Genomic DNA, 21,903 nt, shown 5'->3' with positions numbered 1-21,903 from the left:
CAAAATAAATGGATTTAAAGTAATTAATAAGAAGAAAACTCGTTTATTTGAAATAATTAAAATAAATAAAAATTATAAACAAAGGAAATCGCTGTAAATATCGAATATTTTAAAAATTAAAAGCAAAAGAAAAGAAAAGTTTGATATAGCTTTCCTTTATTGAATTTTCTTCCTAAAAAGATACAAAAATATGTCTAGCTAAGATTTAGAAGAAGGAGAAATATCATTTTAAGAACCTTTAAATAGCAATATTGTATATGATTTTAAATCAGTTAACAAGAATATTTTTTGTCGTTAAGACTTAATAAGCTATTTTTATAAGTGACCGATCAATATTGTAAAGAACGGCTTCACTTCGCTTCCATACTCTCTCTTCCAATTTATCTTTCTTTTTAACCTATTTTGTTACTAACTCTTATTTCAAAATTTTATGGTCTTCTACTATTTTTTACGTTTAATCTTTTCCCTACCTATCTTTCTTTAAAGTACATATGTTTTATATGAAATATTTTAGAAACGCGACTAAGATGATGCTGGGCATTCTTCTGATCTAGAAAGCTCTGTCCCCAAGTACATTTTTTCATAGATAAACTCTTTAAGTTATACCTTATTTCATATTTTTTATCAAAAATTGATCAGAAATAGGAGAAGAATATTTTTATTTTTTATTCAATTAATTCGTTTGTGAGTGATAATCAAATGAAGGATATAGCTTTAAAAAAATGTATATGGCATTCATTTAACCTGTATAATTATTTAAATTAGGAAAGTGAAGAAAAAAGGAAAGAAGAAGGATAGCTAAACAGTTGATTAGAGTAGTAGTTAGCAGAGATAAGCATAAAATCATTTGGAATCTAGCGCAGAGAAAAAAAAGAAAAAAAATAATAATAGTTCTAAGACACAAAATTATTAACAAAAGCAAAGTAATAAGAATGGATCCTCAAACAGCTAAAATGGCAATTAAGAAACCCCATAATTTTATTCATCAAATTACAAGACTGTACCTTGCGAATTTTTAAAAAAGGGATCATGCGCTAAGGGAGCAGATTGCACATTTTCTCATGACTTTGAAGTCAAAAAATAGAATGTAATTAGATTTAAACAATTTTTAAAAAGAAATATAGAGCAAATAAAAATAATTTTAGATGCACATTTTTGTAAAGATTAAAGCAAATTACATAAATTATATTATTTTTTGGCAAACAGATATATTTTAATTCTCTTAAATTCAGTTTTAAATATAATTTTAATTATTTCTAAAAGACTATATGCAGGTTCTTTCTTGGAAATTCTTGTGAAAAGGGTGATTCTTGCTAATTTTCCCATTAATTAGAAAACTATCCATGCAAGTTTTATTTTACAAGAGAATGTGACAAGCATACAATGTGTCCATTCAGCCACGAAGAATATAGATTTTTATAGACTGACCAAGAAGGTACTTACTTACTTATTTATTTATTACATATGTGCTGATTTGTTTCTTATATTTTTGGATAACTTGTTTGCTGACTTATTCAACAAGCATCAACATCTATCATCTTATTTGCCTAAAAAGCTTATTCAAGAATTAATTATAAACAATATTCTTAGCTTATTTTAATGTTTGTTGAATAAATAAATTTAAAATTTATTTTTTTATTTATAAATTTCAACAGCGTTTCAGTTTTTTGATGAAAATAGTTAATTTTTTACTGATCTATTTAAGAATTAAGGGAATGTAGGTAAACTTAACAACAAATATTTAAAGTTTTTAGAATAAAAGAGATAGTAGTAAACTTAAATTGACTAAGAAAAGAATTAAAATTTGCTTATCCCTAGCTAATTAATGAGTGGTAATGGTTCAGGCTAAATCCAGAGCCCTTAGTATCAGAATTAGGAAAGAGGGAAAATGCAGTAACCTTATTATAATAATAATAATAATAATAATTAATATTCAAATTAAAGTTAAAACTAATACTCTTGGAATCCTCCACCTCCACCACCACCCCACATTAATTCTCATTTAAACTCATATAATGAGCCTTATTAGAAAGGAAATATGTATAATTAACCTCCTTAGTCTTAATCTTAAGCTGATAACGAAAGAAAAGCTGGAGATAGGGGATTTAATGATGAATATTAGGAATAATTTAATTAAAATTAGTATTTCAAAAGTACATCAAACAACAATTTAAATGAAAAGTAAAATAATTCATTTAATAATTATCCTTCATCAAATAATCAATAAGTCAATAATTCATCTCCCATGAATCCTTATTATGGCAGTGGTATTTAAAAATAAATGTAAGGAGGCATAAATTAACCACCTCCTCCTCCTCCACCTACTGGCTATAACCCTCCTACTAATCAATTTAAATAGCAAATAAAACCTCCTCAATATAATAATCAATTCGAGCATTCTCAATAAAATTAACCTAATTATTAATCATAGAAAGTAGTTAATTTAAATAAGCAAGGGCCTCCTTTAGCTCCATCTTCTTCTTCTTCATCATCTTAATCATCAAATTCTAGATTCCCTCTCCAACAATAAAGTGGGAATTTTGATTATCAAAATCCTACCTAGTAATACCAAAATTAATAACAGTAACCTCCACCTCCACCTCCTAACCCCTAAATGTATAATAGCAATAATTCTTAATATAAAGGAAGCTAGCAAATGTCTGTACCTCTACCTTCAAACTCTCAATAACAAAGTATGAATAGCAATTAAAATTACAACACCAACTATTAAGCACCCTATAATAATAATAATTAAAGTATCTACAATAACAATAATTAGAATAATAATTCAAATTAAAATAACTTTAACTAATATAGTCGAGAAAATAACTAAATTAATATAAATAATGGTTAACCTCCACCTATGTAAAACAATAACTATAACAAACCTCCTTAGCAAAGTGTTCCTCCTCCTATGTAATAAAAACCTCCAAATATACCTTATTAGAATCAATACATGAGTAATCAGGCCTCGTAAAGTAAGCTTACTCAAAATAATCCTCCTATACCAAATTAATAGCCTCAGTACCAAATGAATATAAACTAAATATCAAATAACTCAAATAATTAGAGCAGTTCTATCAGCAATAGCTCTTCTTAAATTAATTAGCAAAATAAGATTATTTAGTAAGGAAATAATTAGGGAATTAAGTAAAATTTGTATGGAAGTAATTAGAGTATTCAACAAGGTACATACTCATCATAGTCTATATAGGACTAGCAATCAAATTCAAATAACTCATTGCAACCTTAATAAGATTTCTTCCAATCTTCTTAACAAAATCCTTCACTTTAAAATTACAACAACACTTCAATGATTAAAAAGGGAGGACCTTAATAATTGCAACCGCCAAATCTTCCATCAATAAGTTAAAACAATCTACCTATTTAGATGACTGCTTAATAAACCAAATTATATTAACCTCCCCCTCCACCACCTCCACCTATTTAAAATTAATAGCAGCAACCTTAATAATAAATTTAAAGTTCTCAATCGTCTTAAAACTTTGGAAATCAAATGAATAACTCCAAGATACAATAAAGTCAAAGTATTTTAAATGTTCCTAAAAATATATCTATCCCACAAATCTAAATGAATTCGATAAAAATGAACCAAAATAATATAAACACTAATATTCCACCTCCTAATATTACTACTCAAAGCTATGAAGGTAATAAAATGTAGAATAATCAAATCAATAATAACAACAACTTCAATTAATAATCTCCATCTCAAAGCATTCCCATACCAAACCCTAACTAAAATTCTAGTCAGCTTAGAGGGTTCGAAAATTTTGCACCTTCACCATTTAATATAGATGATAGACAAAAAATATCTTAAAATCAAGCCAATAACTAATAATTTAACTTCAAAAATAGACAAAATTCTAGTCAATCTTATTAACAACAAAATTAGCAGTAATAAGGATCTCAATAAAATATTTCCCAACAATCAGGGTTATCAAAAGTAAACTCATCTTCTAATTATCCTTAAGTAAAATTTGATAATTTTTTTCATTATTATAAATTCTATTTTGAATTGTTTTGAATATTTTTAGAAAGAAAAAAAATTTTTATTTAAACCTTTTTATTAGAATAAAAGAATGAATGAGATAAGTGATTATATATAGCCTGAAAGCGAAGGAAACAAAAAGTTTTAATAATAAGATGATTTATTTGAAACTGAATAGGATAACAATCAGCAAGCCCCTGATTAATTCAAAAAGTAAATGTAAGCAATAGGTATACTTTAATAAATGAATGAAAGCAAAAAAGTATCTGGTAAAAAAACTCCTAATCATGAAAATTAGCAAGGTAGCACTTAGAGCTTGAGCTCAATACTTGAATAATAAGGAATAAATAAGGGTAATTAGTAATATTAGTTTGGATAGAATTACAAAGATTAAGATGGAGGACTAGTAAATAGAAGTAATTCAAACAGCATGATTAGAAATGAGGAAAAATATGGGGGAAATAGCATGGATAATATATCAAATTATTAATAATCATAATAATAAAAATTGGTTTTATAAGCTTAAAGCAATGAAAATAAATCAATAAATATGAAAGACCCTAGATAGTTAAGGAAGCTTCAAGAAAAATAAAAAACTGAAACAAATAATTCACTCTCAGACGTTTAAGTGAATTTAATGGATAGAATAAAATAATAAGAATCTCAGGCAAGTACATTAGCTTCTTTAGTATAATAAGAAAATAATGTACAATAAGCAATTAAAAATGAAAGCAGAGTTAAACAGCCAAGTATAGATAAAATTGTAAATTAAAGGGATAATAAATATGATAGCGATGATAGTTAGATGTCATCGTCATAATTAGTGTATCTTAAAAAAAGAAAACTTACTCCTACTAAATAATAAGAAGAAGATACAGGTGAAAATTCACTTAAAAAATTACTCAAATCTGATAAATCTGATGGTGATTCTCAATAAAAACCTTCTTAAAAGTATTAGCAAAGACAAAATTCTCAAATATAAAATGATAAAGAGTAAAGCAATGTTCTAGGAAATTCAAGCAGCAAAGTTTCTTTTTCTTCTCAAATTAAGAAATTACCTGTAGTAGACGTAACAGGTATGGATTAACCTTCTAGATTAATACATAAGATAAAGTCATTTATGCAGTTCTAACCTCAACAAGCTATGAATACAAAAACCAATAAATAAGAAGAATAAGAAAAGAGAAAATAAAAATTAGAAAAATTACAATAAAGCTTGGAGAAAATAGGATCAAAACTCATTTTCTAATGAATTCATTCATTCAATCACTCACTCAAACATATACTCAAAAAAAAAAAAACATAAAATAAACACTAAACTATTTAATTTTTTCTTAAGTAATTGGTAGCAATTAATAAATTCTTTCTTTCTTTCTATTTTTGTTATCAAACTCTGTGAAATAATTTATCATAATATTTTAAATTCTTAAGCTCACTTGTTTGTATATAAATTTCAAGTATTAACAACTTACAATAAATAAATAAATATCTTTCAATAAAATCTGTATTCTAAATTTTTTGTATTTATCTTTATGTTTACATAAATTTATTTTATTTGCAATAAATATTTAGTAAAAATTTAGCTTTTTAATTTAAATATTGATTTTTAAAAATATATAATGTAATTAAATATTTAAATTAACTTTTATTCCGTTCTTGATTTTACTCATAGCTTCTTTAATTTGATTTTTAAAATTAGTATTTTTAAAATTTAAAACCTTAAAATAGATCAATGATAGTGTATGAGCTAATTTAAAAATCGTAGTTGCAATTAAAAATTTAATATTTGAACATTTTTATTTAAAATAAAAAATAGTTTTATTGAATAATTTATTTTTAAAGAAATAATAAATATTTTTAAAATAAAATTTTACTCATCTTAAAAATATTTTTTTAAACTCAGATAAAAAATATAATTTATAAATCATGAATAAATAAATAAATTAATTAGTTTGTTCTTTATCATTCACTAAAAATTAGAATTAATGAAGATATGTAGATTGGAAAATTTTAATTCAGAATTAAATAGATATAAATGTATCAAAAATTGTATTTAGAAATCTTTTACTAAATATAGGAGAAAATTATGCAGGTAAGAGTTATCTGGTTAAGTCAGAAATATTTTGTATTAAAAATACATGCAACTTTATAAAAGATTAATTATATTAAGAAAAAAGAGAGAGTTTTGATATTTATTTTTTAACAAATTAACTTTTCTTTTCGTTAATACTTTTTATTAACTTTTCAAGATTCTGAAAAGTTACTATCAATTTGTTCAGAGTGTTTATGGAAAGATCTGTATGGGTGTTAGGGAACTAAATTATTATCTTAGTCTAAAAATGGTTCTTCTTCTTCTTTTTTATTAATATATTTCTTTAAATTTTTGTTTAAACCTAATAAAGGAATCTCAATTGTTTCATTGTAAACCAACGTACCACATGTTATGAAAATATAAGCAACGAGCTAGAACCATTAGAAGCTTTCCCATTTAACAGCCAAGCAGAAAGCCCAAACCAAAAATGGAGAGGTTATATTCAATAAAGACCTCACAATACAAGAAGCGTATTTTGTTACAGTAAGAGCAAGCCCATTAACAAATAAAATTACTATTATATATGCAAAGAAGGTAAAAAATAAGACCAAGTTTTGCATAGAAAACACTTAATACATAAAATTAGGGAAGTCTTCCATATTTCCATTAGGTGGGGCTTTAAAGTTATTAGGAACTGGGATGAAGTTGAATATTGCAATAGCTATAGATGTAATTCCTATACCCCAGAAACCTTCTATGCCAACACCTTAAAATGGATGCAAATAATATTAACTGAAGAATTTTTCTTCAACAACCATCTATGTAGCAAAAGTGAAAAAAGAAAATACTGTAAGTAGAATACCAATAAGCATCTAGGCTTAATCATCATCACTATTATTGGTATTAAGCATGCTCATAACTCCCATAAAAACTGAACCAGCAATTGCCAATCCTAATCCTAAGTAGTGGTGGTTGTAAAGAGTCTTCTTTAAAAAGATAATAGAGAAGATTGCAGTCACAATAATGTTACCTCCTTTAATCATAAGATTGATGGATAGAGGCATCATATTAATGGCAAAGAAAGAAATTGTAGAGGTGATAAAATCGCACATAGTAGGAAAGCTAAAAATCAAATAGTTAATCTTATCAGATGCACCTTTTGCTACAGCTACTTGTCTACCCTCTTCATATCTGGCAGCAAATTTTTTTTTGTATACTAAGAAAACTAAGAAACAAAGAGCTTCACCTAAAAACATTTATAAACTTTGCATGAAAGGATGAACGAAATCATGTCCATCAACTGACTACTTTTATTACCATTTTGATATAAGACTTGAGCAAGTACTAAAAAATACTTTCGATAAGCAGAGAATATTGATTTGGTTTTAATTCATACCCATTTCTAAGTATATTTTGCTATATTTCTTTCGCCTATATTTTTGTAATTAATTAACTAATTATTTAATTATTTTTCAATGATAATATCTACTTTGTATTTATAAAATTAAAGATTTTATAACATCATATTCGACTTAAATAAGCTGAAATTTTTCTGGACCTAAAACTAAAAGAATTGAACAAACATTATTTTATCTATTCTCCATATTTTGAGATGAATTAATAAAAATCTATATATATCCTTCTTACTCACTTCCTACTAACTTAAAATTATAAGGGTAATAAGAATAAAATAAGGTGAAACGACAACTTAATTAGAATTAAAAGCTATTGAAAAAAAGATAAGGAAAATTAATTTAGCTTCTATTACAGATTAAATGTAAATAAATTATCATACTTAACTTTTTTTAAATAAAAAAAATACTTTCAATAAAATTAAAAAATATTGTAATAAATTTGTATATTTCATTTTATCATTAAAAGAATTTATTTTTCTAACTAATTTATTGGTCGGTTATGAATTTGATGTACGATATTACAAAATTTCGTTAAGAGAAATTATATTTTTCATTGAAAATTATAATTTGGTTTACTTTAATTTCAAAATGTTTGTTTTTTAGATTAATAATAAAAATATTATTTTGATAAATCATAATTAAGATATATTAAATTTATTCTTATTTTTAATAAAAAATTCTAATAAAATAGCAACAATACTTTCAATAAAATTAAAAAAAAATATTTTAATTTGTATATTTCATATTGTAGTAAGAAGATTTTACTATTTTTGCCTAATATATTTGCGTCATATGTGTTTAATATATAAAACTATAACTAAATTATCATTATTAGTATTTTTCATTCAAAATTATGATTTTGTTTAATTTTAAATTATTTTTTTTAGATTAAAAAATATATCTTATTTTCAAAAATAACAATTAAGTATTATTTAATTTTAATTATTAGGTAAAATAAAATTTTGATTAATTTTAGTAGGCCTTTTAAGTATAAATATAAAGAAAATAATTAAGAATAATTAAGCTATATAAAAAAAAAAATTTATCAAAAATATAATGCAGGAACTGCTATATAAAAATATAATTTATAAATTCTAAAATTTAAATATATAAAAATATTTTAATGTTATAAATTTAGAAATGGATTAACAACATTGATCTTCTTTTCTCTACCTAATAATTGTTCGTATTTTCAATTGTTTATTTTTAAATTCTATGTGTCTTAAGATTTTTCTATGAAACAACCATTTTATTAAATTTAATATTTTTTGTATTAGTAAATAATGATTTCTCCAATTATAATATTAATTATATAGCATGAGGCAACAGCTTTTAAAAAAATATAATATTAAAGTCAAATTTCAAAAATTTTAAAATGATTTATTTTACCTATTTAATATGCTGTGCCTTAATCACCAAGAATTCCCCATAATACTCCAAAAATTATTCTCAATGTAATAGCAGAGCATGTTAATGCATAGTTTCTTGTCATCCAATACTAGTGTAGAGTAATATTTTTTTTTACTAAGATAAAAAAAAGAGCAACTAAAACAGAGAGCAGCCAAATAATGTTAAGAATAAGCAAACTAACTTAAACAACAGTTCCGTAGGCAGAATATTAATAAATTGCAAAAACAGAGCCAGAACTAATCAACAAAGAAAGCACATAAATTCTGCCTAACCAGCAGTGTAAAGTAGGATATTTCTTCCTCATGGAGACAGAAAACTAAAATATACCTAAAATTAATACTATTGGACCTGTTATAAAGTGGATTCTTGCTGGAACCTAATGTTAATTCCATGTAAAAGGTGAAAACCAAAAGTATGAAATTTGTCTGAATGTGAGTCCATACATAGCAACTAAAAATGCACAAAATGCTAAAAGAATATACCAAAACTTATTGTTGATTAATTTGAAGTTCATTAGTTATTTTTTGTCTTAGTTTTAACTTTAAAGAGTATTATTTGACATTAAATTTTTATTATAAAATATTTAAAAGACAATATTATATTTTATGTTATCCGTTCTATACAAAATTAGACCATAAATTAAAATAGACTCATAAATATGAAATTCAAGTTATTAATTTAACTATCAATTATTAGAATAGAAGAAAATTTTTATTCCTTACCAGATTCCCTAATTAAACTAAAGGATATAGAAACAAATATTGTATTGTATTATATTGTGTATTTATACTTAAAATTTTTATCAAAGTGGTTGTTTGTTAAAAGAGATTATTTTAAAAATAAAATTATAATAAAAAGTTTAATAAAGGAAAGAAAGAAATATTTTAATTTTTATAAAATAATTACAAAAATAATTAAAGAAATAGTTAGCTATGATTCATTACTATAAATTAAATCATTTAGAAATTTTGATTAATTTTTCATTAACTAATTAAAGCATGATTAAGGTTTTTGTATTATATTTCCTTTTTAAAAATCAAAATTTTATTAATCTTTATCTTCAAATTATTTCTCATATTTGAGAATTCGTCAGATTTTAAAATAGCTTTACACCAAATCCAAAATTATTTACATTAAACAAAGAAAATGTTAAAAATTATCTATGATTATTTAATAATAATTTAGTGTACTTTAAAAGTAAAATACCTATATGGTAATATTATTATAAATTTTTTAATTACACTTCAATTGTAAACTAAAAAAGGAAAGAAAATAATTTACTGTTCAATCGATTACATCAATTTTCAAATTAATTCTTTTATTTTGTTTACTCCAATAAATAATAAAACTTAAATTTTTGACATAATTATACTAACAAACTACTAGTATTTTAGAGAGTATTTAAATAATTTATATTAATTTTTTATATAAATTACATTTTATATAGAAAGAACGGTAACATTAATATATCATAAGCCTAATTAATAACATAATTAATTGTAAAAAATTAATTAATTCTTATATAGCTAATACATTTAACCATTTAGTTAAAAACATGAACACATAAAGTTATCTAAAACTTAAAATCAAGTAATATTTAAGTGAATTTTATTTTTATTGAGAATGTTTATTTAGTATTATAAAACAGATGTTTTAGTTATCTTATCTTATTTATTTTTTTACAAATTTTATCCTTTTATAAATAAGAATACCATAATTGCTTTTTTTGAATTACTCCTGAAAACTAAATATAAGTTAAATGCCTTTAATCTAAATATTTTAGGTACTTAGTTATATTTCAAAATAATTTTTTTTGTATTTAGGCTATTATAAAATATATGTTTAAATTCCTCAAAAGGTAATATATCAATTAATAAATAATCTTAAATTTTCTTAAAAGTTTTTTCTAATATAATCTAAACTTGATATAATTTTCATAAAAAAATTTATGATAATATTTAAGAGTGAAATTACTATTTGTATAATCATGCTACTTTTTTGTAATTTTGATTATTTTAAAAAGAAAAAAATTAGAATAAAATGGATAATTAATTTATTTAAATATTATTTTTTAGACAGACAAATTTATTTTGTATTTTATTTTACTTTGATATAATTAAATTATTTCTTATAATAAGTTTTAAAAAATTTAAAAAGAAACATCTTGTGATTCTAATTACCAGAAATATTTTATGCTAATTTAAATAAAAGTATGGTCTGTCTGATTTAATTGCAACCATTTTATTTCATGTATGATATAAAAATTCTAAAAGTTTAATTAAATTTCTAGAAATAAATTTACAATTATTTTTTCTACTCTAATTATAGCAGGCATAAAGCTGACTTTTTATTTATTCGTTGATCAAAAACACTATTTATTTTTTTATTTATTTATTCATTCATATGCTAATGCATGTACTGTTTCTATGTTCGATAGAATATGTAAGAAAAATTAAGAATATCCTGTAAAAATCTTTTGTTTTTGATTTGATTGGCAAATAAAAATATAGAGAGTTTGCTTGATATCATTCAAATTAAAGGAAAAATAAGAAATAATATATACATACATTAAGGATAAATAAACAAATTTATATAAAAAATATAAATATGTTATTGAATTCTACTAAAAGATTTGGATAGCTTCTACTATAGTAGTCGCGCTACATAAATTTTACTAAGAAACTCACTAGCATTCCTCAAATGCATTTTTGCTAAGAGCCTCCTTAAGGTAAGCAAAAATAATTAATTTCAATATTGCTGATGTAGAATATGATAGAAATAATAGATTAAATTCATATTTTTATAAATATTCAAATCAAGGATTTAAGAAATTTGATCGTAGAAGAAGAGGTTCTAGCAATCAAAGAGATAGGGGAAATTAAAAAGATAAAGAATAGAATGAATAAACAATAGAAGTTGAAGAGTAGGAGTAATAAAAACATAAAGATTAGCAATAAAATGAAGGATAGTCAAAATAAGATAATAACGAAAAATAAGATTAATCTTACATAGAAAGATGGAAAGAAAGAGTAATGAAAGAAATATAAAAACAAGATTAAGAATTTAAAAAGAATTTAAAAGATTTGTAAAATAGCATGCAAGAATAGGAAATTAACAAAAGTAATTAAAAGAAATCAGATTAAGATGATAAAAATGATAAGAAGAGTGAAGATCACGAAGAAAAGGAAAAAAAAGATGAACATAAGGAGGATTAATAAGAAGAAACAGCTAGTGAAGGCAGACATCATCATAAGTCAAAGAAACATAAAAAGCACAAAAGCCAAAAAAAAAACGAATAACAACCTGATAATTTAATGCGTATAGAAATTCCTGTAGGAAGAGCATTAATTTATGGTGGTCTGGCATTTGTAGTGTTCAATATAGCAAGTGAATTTTTAAATAATGCATTCGAAATAGACTATAAAGTAATTTTATTAGATGAATTAAGGATTATGATAATGTGAAAAACTATTTTATAAAGGCATTTGTCAAAGATTATTTAGAGCCTGGCTTGATTTAAAAGATCTACATATACAGAGATAATAAATATACTTTTCATATTAAGACTTATGCAGTTATTGTCACTAAGGATGGAGCTGAAAGAACATTAACTGTTACTGATCCAGATTGTTTCCTTGAAAACTTAGAAATTTATTAAAAAAGTAAAGGAGTTCAATAAGATAATATGATTGCAGTGGAGTTTAAATATGCAACAGATATCCAAGTATTAAATAGCACATATAAAAAATATTTTAACTGATCATTTTTGTTAATAAATATTAGCGTTATTTGTACACACTTAGGAAATATTCTCTTTCAATGCTTATTATTGCCTTGATATTTTATACAAATAGATTTTCTAAAGGATTTTTAAAAGATATGAATCCAAGCTTGGGAGGTATTTTATATTAATTGATTACTTTATTATATAACTAATTTTTGTAAAATCAAGAAAATGTTATTAAGGAGTTTGGAGTTGACTCCAAGATTAAAACTAAATTTTCTGATGTTGCTGGTCAAGCTGAAGCTAAAAAGGAAGTTATGGAGTTTGTAGATTTCTTAAAGCATCCTTCCAAGTATGAAGGTTTAGGAGCAAAAATGCCAAAGGGTGCTCTCTTAACTGGTCCTCCTGGTACAGGAAAAACTCTCCTAGCCAAAGTATGATATTATTTTAGTTAAATATTATTAAGTAAATTATTTATAAGGCTTGTGCAGGAGAATCAGGTGTTCCATTCTTTTTCATGTCAGGAAGTGATTTCGTTTAAATGTATGTTGGTGTTGGCTCGTCTAGAGTTAGATAGCTTTTTGAAGCAGGTGAAATTTGATTATATTCTTGAAATAATTTAAAAAATCTTATTTTAAATAGCAAAAAAGAAATCACCTTCTATCATTTTCATAGATGAAATCGATGCTATCGGAAGGAAACGTGATGGTAAAAAGCATATAAAATTTAAAGCGATTAATTTAATTTGACAAAATAATAAGATAGAGGTGGTGGAAGTGATGAAAGAGCAAACACATTGAATTAGTTGCTTGTTGAAATGGATGGTTTTTCTACTGATTCAAAAGTTATTGTATTTGCTGCTACTAACAGAAAAGAATTATTAGATCCAGCTTTGATTCGTCCTGGTAGATTTGATAGATAAATTGAAATCACAAATCCTGACATAGAGGGTCGTAAAGAAATATTCATAGTACATTTAACTCCATTGAAGATTGATCCTTCAAAAACTGTTGAAGAAATAGCTAAAAGATTGGCCACATTAACCCCAGGATTCAGTGGCGCAGATATAATGAATCTTTGTAACGAAGCTGCTATTCTTGCTGCAAGACAAAATAAGGCATACATAGAAGCAATTGATTTTGAAATGGCTTCTGAAAGAGTTATGGCTGGCCTTGAAAAGAAATCAAGGAGTGATGAATAGGAAATGAAAGTTATTGCAGTTCACGAATCAGGTCATGCAGTATGTTCGTGGTTCCTAGAAGGAGGTGATCCTTTATTAAAAGTAAATTTTTAAAATATTAAATAATTGATGTAATGAAAAATTATTTAAATTTTTTATAGCTTACAATTATTCCAAGAACTAAAGGTTCTTTAGGGTATGCTTAATATCTTCCAAATGAAAGCAGTTTATAAACAAAAGAAGAATTACTAGATAGACTCTGCTGTATACTAGGTGGTAGAGTAGCAGAAGAGATCTTTTTCAATAAAGTAAGAAAATTTTGCAAATTTAATAAAATATAATAGATTTGTTATTTTGTTAAAAATCAGATAACAACTGGAGCATACGATGATTTAGAAAAGATATATAAAATGGCTCATGCTATTATAACTAAATATGGTATGAGTGACAGAATAGGCTATGTAGGATTGAAAGAGGGTGATTATCTAAAATCTTATAGTGACAAAACAAACAGAGTAATAATTTATTGAAAAAGAAACATTTTATTTGAATAAAAATCTTAAAAAATTTAGATTGTTGACGAAGAAATCTCATTAATGATAAAATAATAAACAGAAAGAACAAGAGAAATTATTTTATCTAAAAAAGATTTAATATAAAAGTAAAATAACATAATTTTTAATTAATTTATATTTAAGAGAAATTAATAAACAGATTGAGCGATGCACTACTGGAAAAAAAAACATTAGACTTATCATAAATAAAGGCAATCTTGGGAGAAAGACCCTTCTCTCCAAAATCAAACTACAAAGCCTACTTAGAAAGTAACGAAGAGCAGGAGAAAGAAAAATAAAAAATAGAACAAGATTAACAATAAAAAGAACAATAATAGTAATAATAACAACAATAATCATAATAACAATAAGAACCAAAACCATAATCATGAATAGATAATACTTGAGAAATATGGACAAATATAAAAAGATATTACTCCTATCTATTTTCATTAAAATTAATTAATAATAATAATAATATTTTTAAAATCCTTTGTATATAGAATTAATATATTTAAAGCGAATTTCTAATTTTTAAAAAATAAACTATGTAGCATTCATTTCAATTCAATAAATTTATCTTTCTAATTTATGTCCATTCAGTTATCATTTTTCATCCAAATTTTATTATCAATAATTAATATTCTTAATTGCTTTTTTTTTGTTTATTTACCAAAAAAAAAATGAATAATAAATAAAATATGAATAAAATAAAATAAAAGAAAATATTGATATTTATTTTGAATACAGTTATCAAAATTAGAAAAATTTAGAAGGATGTTTTCACAAGATTTAGGATTTATTTTTATAGACTCAAAATCCTTTAGTTAAGCAACTAAATATTACTTAATTCGAATTTTTATCAAAAATATTTGATAAATAAATAAATAATACTTACTTTATGTTTTATTTGCTTCTAAATAAATTTTTTTTAATTAAAATACTTAAGAAGTGGAATACTCATTTTTTGTTCATAAATTATTTTTTAAGAAACTTATTTATAATGAAATCTACTTTCGTAAATATTTTCTCATATTATGAAAAATTAAATAAGAGTAAGTGTTAAAAAGATAGTTAAGGAGCTTATGCTGGGATCAAATAATAACGTATGCTTTTACCTGAAATATATTATACAATCTCGCTTCATATCAGCTTTATATATAAATATGTGGTAAAAAGAAATATTTCTTATTTTATGGATAAGTACAAATATTTTTTAATAAGAATAGAGCCAACCAATCATACTCATAAACAAAAATTATTAAAATATCTTGTTTATAATAAGGATTCTTACTAAGTAAATTAATATCTTTTTAATCAAAATAATTATTATTAATTAATTAACACCTTCACAATTAGATTTTTTGATTTAATTAATTATTTGAATTATCTACAAAAGTAATAATACTTAAGAGAATTCTAAAATATATAAAAAATATGAATTGGCTTACATTTCTTTTACTTTTTACTACCATAAAACAAGTCTTCTCAGGTAACAATTATTTCTATGAAACCTGGAAATCATTTAATAACCATTATATATGTTTTTTAAAAAATCGTAGTTTGGTAACTTGTTTATAAAGAATTTTAAGACCCATTTGAAGCCTATAACATTTTGAACTGGAATAAATAAATTGTTCGTGCATGTACTCCCACATTGAGTCAAAATGGAATAGATATTTTTGCTACTAACTCTTTTGGTAAGTATCTTTATATAAATTATATTTTTTGTCGATATACATACATAAGGGATATATCTATACAGTTAATGATTAATACATACATTAATCAATAAAATATCTTTAATAAAAGGTGTCTTAGGAAACAGCGCAGCAGGTTAATCAACAAATAGAATAGTCGCATAATTTCCTCCTCATTTTTAATTGGAGGTTGATATGGATATAATGGTGCTTGGCACTGCTTGGGTAGGAGACAATATTAATATTTAGCTTGGCCCCGATACATTATTTTTCTTCTAATATTATGCTTCAAGCAATATTAACAACTTTTGCCCCTCTGCAGCAAATCCAGCAGGTAATGCTTTTCTGCAAACAGTATACAAAAGTCACTCCTTATAAGGAGATCTATAACTTATAATTAATGACTTTTACAATCCAGCTCACGATTTAAGTGTGAAAAATATTTTTATTTATGTCAATACTTGCCATTACACTTGTGCTACTTGTAATGGAGAATCAAATACATCTTGTGTTACATGCCCTGTTGGTGCTCTTTAAAGTGGATCAAGTTGCTAGTGTAATGCTAATTTGCTTGCTTATAATGGTGTATGCAGAACTACCTGTCCAGCAGGAAATCTGGCTAACCCATCATAAAGACTATGCATTCAAACTCCTAGTATTAAAAGCATTTCAATTCTTTCGATTTTATTAAATTTAAAATAAATAAATATAGCATAACTATTTAAATACTATTTTATAATAAATAGGCTAACTTGTCATGTATAACAACTTCTTAGCGAATTCCTTTTAAAATATAATTGTTGATTGGACTTTTACCCCTACTTAGACTAATTTTGTAAAAGAAAATAAATTTTGAAACATGATATTAAAATAAAAATTTATGATAAAAGGTAAGTAATTGTGGTACTTAGTCTTTGGTTGGTGGATACCAATTATTTTAAGTACAATCTATGTCTAAAACTGTAAGTAACCTTCCTTCTCACTTTAATGCAAGACTAGGGGCATTGATAGTATTTATAGGAGGATATGCAAACTACAACATAGTAATGAAAATAGATGGTTCACAATAAACAATCACATTTTCTGCTGCTGACACTTATTTAGGGGCTATTTGTGGCGACCCAGCAAATACTAATGGAGTTTATTCTAAATACGTTGAATTTGTTGTTCCTCATACAGCTTCAACTGTAACAGTATCATTTAGTTCTAATGCTCTCACTAATCCTGTGCAAGGTTACTGGGGTGTAAGAGAAATATTTGTAGATGTTTCAGGATGTTTTTTAAATTGCTAAAGTTGCTAAGATACTCAAACGTGCACTGCTTGTAATACAGGCTATTTTTTATTGAACAGTAAACTTTAGTTGATTTAAAAAATAGTATATTATTATTAATATATTAATTATCTAGATTAATGCTATAGCAGATGTCCTCTTTTTACAAATCAAGTAGGATCAACTTGTGTGGAATAATACTTAAGCTAGTTTAACAGTAATTTTTAAATGATTTTTGTATAGAAAAAATAAATTAAAAATATTTGTTAAATATTTAAATTTACAAATTTACTATTTAGATGGACTCTATATTTTACAATCTTTATGGTGGTAAAACTATGGTCATAATGATATTAATAATTGGGGATATACATTTTCTGGTTTCTATTCAACAAGAAGATACAATTTTTGTAGTGGAAGAAATATAATAGGAGGATGGGGAGTAGGTTCTTCATAAGTTGCTGGTACTCCACTTATTATAGAGAGAAATTTTCCTTCATTAAATCCTCATTGGAGATTGAGACTAATTGCAGAATTATTTTTAATAGACAATTGGAATGCTGCAGATAATGTTTAGATAATAATAGATAATTTACCTGCACCTCTTACAACAATCTCATAGTAAAATTATTATATCTATTTTAGAAATTTGATAGTTCATAAAATGTAATAGAACTCCTGCAAATGCTCCAAATAATATTTGTGGAACCTACTCATAAAATGATGGTTACGTTGTTTATAATCAAGTAATACCACACTCTATTACTAGTTTAGATGTTTAATTTAAATACACTATAGCTAGTTCAAAGCTTAGCACAACTGCTTCATTTGGGCTTGGAGAAGTGGATATCATCATAGATTAAGTAATAGAATTTTTTAAAATATTTAATAGATAAATGTGTCTTTTATCGTGATAAAAATTTTCATTTATTAAAAAACTAAAATTTTTTACTATCAAAAATATTCTAAATATTGAAATTTATTCCAATTTTATTTTTTAAAATTACAATTGAGGGTATTTGACCAAATAAATAAATATCTATGAGGTTAAACTATAAAATATTCTAATTAGGAATTATAAATATTATTTAAATAAGAATTTAAATTAATAATAAAATTTAGTTTTCTAATTAACAGACATGACCTATACAAACAAACAATAAATAAATATATCAACATTTTATTTCAAAAATTAAATACTCCTAATTTTTTATAACAGAATGGAGAATTTATATTATAATACTTTTTAAATAAATGCAAGTCTATATTTATATAATAATTACAATTGAAAAATAACTCAAACTTTTGTTTTAAAATAAAGTGCCCCACTGGTTGCTTAACTTGTAACAGCGCAACTGCATGCTAAAGTTGCTTACCAGGATATTATTTCCTCTAAGATGCATAGGCTTGTTATGCTGATTGCACAAATATTCTTCCAAGATCTAATTTTATAAACTAACCTGCTACACCAACAAGCGTAGCTTCTTGTGTATGTGCTCCAGGTTATTATTATTCATAACCTGCTATTGATTGTAAAGGTAGAATTAATTTTATTTTTATAATATTTTTATCTTTGAATTTAATATATAAGCTTGTAGCTATTAATGCACTTAATGCACTGGTCCTAATGTTTCAGATTGCACAGTTTGTGCTAGCATCAGACAATAAGTAAAACTACAAAAATAATTTATTAAATTTAGCCTAAATACTAATCTGTTGTTATATCAATTAGACTGGACTGTGTAGCTGCCCAAATAATTACTTTGATGTTGCAGGTAATCATTAAAAAAAAAAAATTATTTGATATTTTATATTCGGAAAAATAGGTAATCCTATCTGTTAACCTTGTGCTGGGGATTGCTTATAATGTTCTTCTTAAAATACTTGTATAACTTGTGTAGGAAATAAGAAGTTAGTAGGTGGGTTATGTGTATGCCCACCATAAACATATAACAAAGGTGTTGGAATATTTTGTCCAAGTATTGATTTTTTTATTTAACTATAAATATGATTAATTATTAAATAATTTACAGACTGTGATATATATTGTTAATCTTGCACTGGACCTGGATAAAATTGCACTAGTTGTCCTCCTAACTCTAATAGAGTACCCCCAACACCAGGAAATACAGGGTGTCTTTGCTAACCTGGATATTATGATAATGGAACAGCTATCTGTTAATGTACATTTTCAATTAAATGATTTAAATTAACTATTTAACACAATTATTTCTTTAGAATGTAGCCCTTAATGTGCCACCTGCTCTGGATCTTCTTCTAACTGTCTAACTTGTAATGGTAGCAACTTCTGTAAATTATTCAAATCAAAATTTGGCATTTACTAATTTTTTTATTGTTTTGAAGTCACTATGGTAAACAATTAATGTGTCTGCATGCCTGGATATTATATGGATTCGAGTGGGGTTTGCTAACGTAATTTATTTATATAATTCATTCAATTTACTATAAATAAACTATTTTAAAAAGCTTGCTAATAATATTGCAATGTATGCTCTGGTCCAGGACCAAATGGATGTACTTAATGCTAAGGCTCAAGGACAGTATTGATTTTTTTAATTAAAATAAAAGCATTAATAAAAAATTAATTTAGGGTACAAATTGTGTATGTGGAACAAACTAATATTCTCTTCCTAATGATGTTAATTGCTACAATTGTAATTATTATTGTCTTGGATGTACTCTTTAAGCATCTAACTGTATTGCTTGTGACCCAAGTCGCCTCCAAAATCCTACTTGTTCCTGCCCTAACGGCTATTATGATTAAAATGGAGTATCATAATGTTAATGTAAACTCAATTAATTTAAATTTCATAAAAAAATTTAAAATTATGGAATAAAATTTTATTTTTGTACAAAATAATTTGAAAAAATTACAAGATTCAATTTGAAATTAGAAAATCTAATAATTTATTTTAATTTGTTAGAATGTTAATTCCCATGTAGTAATTGCACAAGTTAATCTAATTGTTTAACATGTGTTGGAGCTTTTAGAACATTGCCTACATGCGCATGCTAACCTGGATATTACGATACTGGAGCTGCTAATTGTTAGCAATGTGCCCCTAAATGTGCTACTTGCTCAACATCTTCTGTATAATGCTTGACCTGTGCTCCAGGAAGAATAAACTCTGATTGCTCTTGCCCTCCAGGATTTTGGGATAATGGATAAAATCCTGAGTGCTTAAGTAAATATTTCAAGTTAATTTTAATTAAAATAAAAATAAAAAAAATAAATAATTAAAAAAGAGTGTTATATTAGTTGTAAAACTTGCTCAGGAGGTGCTATTAACTAATGTTAAACATGCAGGACTGGCTTTATTTATGATCCTATAACATCTATGTGTAATTGCCCAACTGGCTAATATATGGACTCAAGTAAAATTTAATTTTGTCACAAAATTAATATTAATAAATAATTAAAATATTTATAAGATGGTAATTGTTCTGGCTGTCACTATTCATGCTCTTCATGTTTAAATGGAAGTCCTTAAGGGTGTATAAGCTGTTAAGCAAATAGAAATTTAACTTCGTAGGGTACTTGTCCATGCATTACTAACTTCTCAGAAATAAGTTAAATCTGTGTACAAACAACTTTCCCTCTAAGTAAATTGAATTAATTTAAAAAACTAATTTTAAAAATAAATATAATTAAACTCAATTTAAAATATTTTCATAAAGCATAAAATATATATTCAGGTATATTAACATAAATAATTGACAAATATAACGAATGAAAAAAAAAAAATTAAAAATAAAATTTCATTAAAAATTAAAAAAATTTTTTTTTAATCAAAGATTATTTTGATAAAACTATAAAAAAAATTAAAATTTAACAATTTATAAATGTAAATTACTAAAAAATTATTTGAAATATTAGATGTTCCTTCTAATTGTAAAGTTTGTGTTGTCAGTAATGTATGCTAAGAATGTAATGATAGTTTTGAATTAGATGTAGGACTTTGTGTTTGTCCTCGAGGTACATATTTATCTCCTGCTACTAATAAATGTGTTTAGTGCCCTTCCTAATGTAAGATTAATCATCATATATTTATAATTAATTGAAATAAAAAAATTTTAGGTAAAACTTGTCTTAGCAACTCAGAGTGCATAGATTGTAATGATGGATACTTTTATAATTCTTAAAAGCTAATGTGCCAATAAGATATCACAAACAGTAGTTCATATGATGTTGAAATGATTATTGTTGCTGTTTTATTTGGTTTGTTCTTTGCTGTAGCTATTCCTTATTATTATAATAGAGGAATAAGTAAAGTGTAAGAGGAATATAAATAATTGCATTAAAACACTACAAGATTTGATCAAGAAAAATAAAATTAAGGAAATAGAAGAGATTCTTCTCTTGTTTTAGAAAACATAAATTGATTATTTTAAAAATTGATATAAAGGCTATTAATATAAAAATGAATTGAAATATAAAATATTTTTTAATAATTTAATAAATAAATAAAAATTAATTTTAGTATAAATCTATTTATTGCTTGATTTCTTGGTATATTTCTTAACTTAAATGAAATAATTATATATTTTACAATAATTTCTTAATTTTATTTGTAAAATTGAAAT

General features: G+C 24.4%; 5 protein-coding genes across 5 annotated transcripts; 3 read left to right on the top strand and 2 right to left on the bottom strand. All coding sequences in view use genetic code 6, as the record gives it.

Annotated features, from left to right (window-relative positions):
* Positions 1-190: 190 nt before the first annotated feature.
* On the top strand, positions 191-5,264 carry TTHERM_00298450 (MatE family protein; the record flags this gene model as incomplete). The annotated part of the gene is made up of 6 exons (XM_001024479.3): positions 191-253; positions 515-570; positions 766-1,087; positions 1,264-1,435; positions 1,656-3,994; positions 4,095-5,264. The coding sequence occupies 6 exons, from the start codon at positions 191-193 to the stop codon at positions 5,262-5,264; spliced, it is 4,122 nt and encodes a 1,373-aa protein (XP_001024479.3).
* Positions 5,265-6,256: 992 nt separating this feature from the next.
* Positions 6,257-7,444, bottom strand: TTHERM_00298440 (nucleotide-sugar transporter; the record flags this gene model as incomplete). The annotated part of the gene is made up of 1 exon (XM_001024478.3): positions 6,257-7,444. The coding sequence occupies one exon, from the start codon at positions 7,442-7,444 to the stop codon at positions 6,257-6,259; it is 1,188 nt and encodes a 395-aa protein (XP_001024478.1).
* Positions 7,445-8,651: 1,207 nt separating this feature from the next.
* On the bottom strand, positions 8,652-9,383 carry TTHERM_000298439 (membrane protein; the record flags this gene model as incomplete). Its single annotated transcript, XM_012800137.1, has 2 exons — positions 8,652-8,788; positions 8,849-9,383. The coding sequence occupies 2 exons, from the start codon at positions 9,381-9,383 to the stop codon at positions 8,652-8,654; spliced, it is 672 nt and encodes a 223-aa protein (XP_012655591.1).
* Positions 9,384-11,476: 2,093 nt separating this feature from the next.
* TTHERM_00298420 (ATP-dependent metalloprotease FtsH) lies at positions 11,477-14,719 on the top strand (the record flags this gene model as incomplete). Its single annotated transcript, XM_001024476.2, has 12 exons — positions 11,477-11,597; positions 11,690-12,294; positions 12,351-12,593; positions 12,653-12,767; positions 12,822-13,027; positions 13,075-13,183; positions 13,236-13,301; positions 13,355-13,875; positions 13,935-14,081; positions 14,142-14,288; positions 14,346-14,434; positions 14,488-14,719. 12 exons carry the CDS (start codon positions 11,477-11,479, stop codon positions 14,717-14,719), a joined length of 2,601 nt encoding a protein of 866 aa, XP_001024476.2.
* Positions 14,720-15,749: 1,030 nt separating this feature from the next.
* Positions 15,750-21,702, top strand: TTHERM_00298410 (zinc finger lsd1 subclass family protein; the record flags this gene model as incomplete). Its single annotated transcript, XM_001024475.2, has 22 exons — positions 15,750-15,819; positions 15,890-16,027; positions 16,140-16,682; positions 16,774-16,862; positions 16,918-17,377; positions 17,435-17,515; positions 17,598-17,919; positions 17,972-18,161; positions 18,620-18,836; positions 18,890-18,966; positions 19,031-19,073; positions 19,125-19,277; positions 19,332-19,481; positions 19,537-19,608; positions 19,663-19,731; positions 19,786-19,859; positions 19,910-20,105; positions 20,244-20,504; positions 20,566-20,694; positions 20,752-20,922; positions 21,197-21,346; positions 21,398-21,702. The coding sequence occupies exons 1-22, from the start codon at positions 15,765-15,767 to the stop codon at positions 21,700-21,702; spliced, it is 3,945 nt and encodes a 1,314-aa protein (XP_001024475.2). The 5' UTR covers positions 15,750-15,764.
* Between the last annotated feature and the right edge of the window lie 201 nt (positions 21,703-21,903).

This window comes from Tetrahymena thermophila, assembly GCF_000189635.1.
Source record: "Tetrahymena thermophila SB210 genomic scaffold scf_8254379, whole genome shotgun sequence".
NCBI classification, from domain to species: domain Eukaryota; phylum Ciliophora; class Oligohymenophorea; order Hymenostomatida; family Tetrahymenidae; genus Tetrahymena; species Tetrahymena thermophila.
Note: the sequence above shows the minus strand (reverse complement) of the source record. Positions and strands in the feature narration are given on the sequence as shown.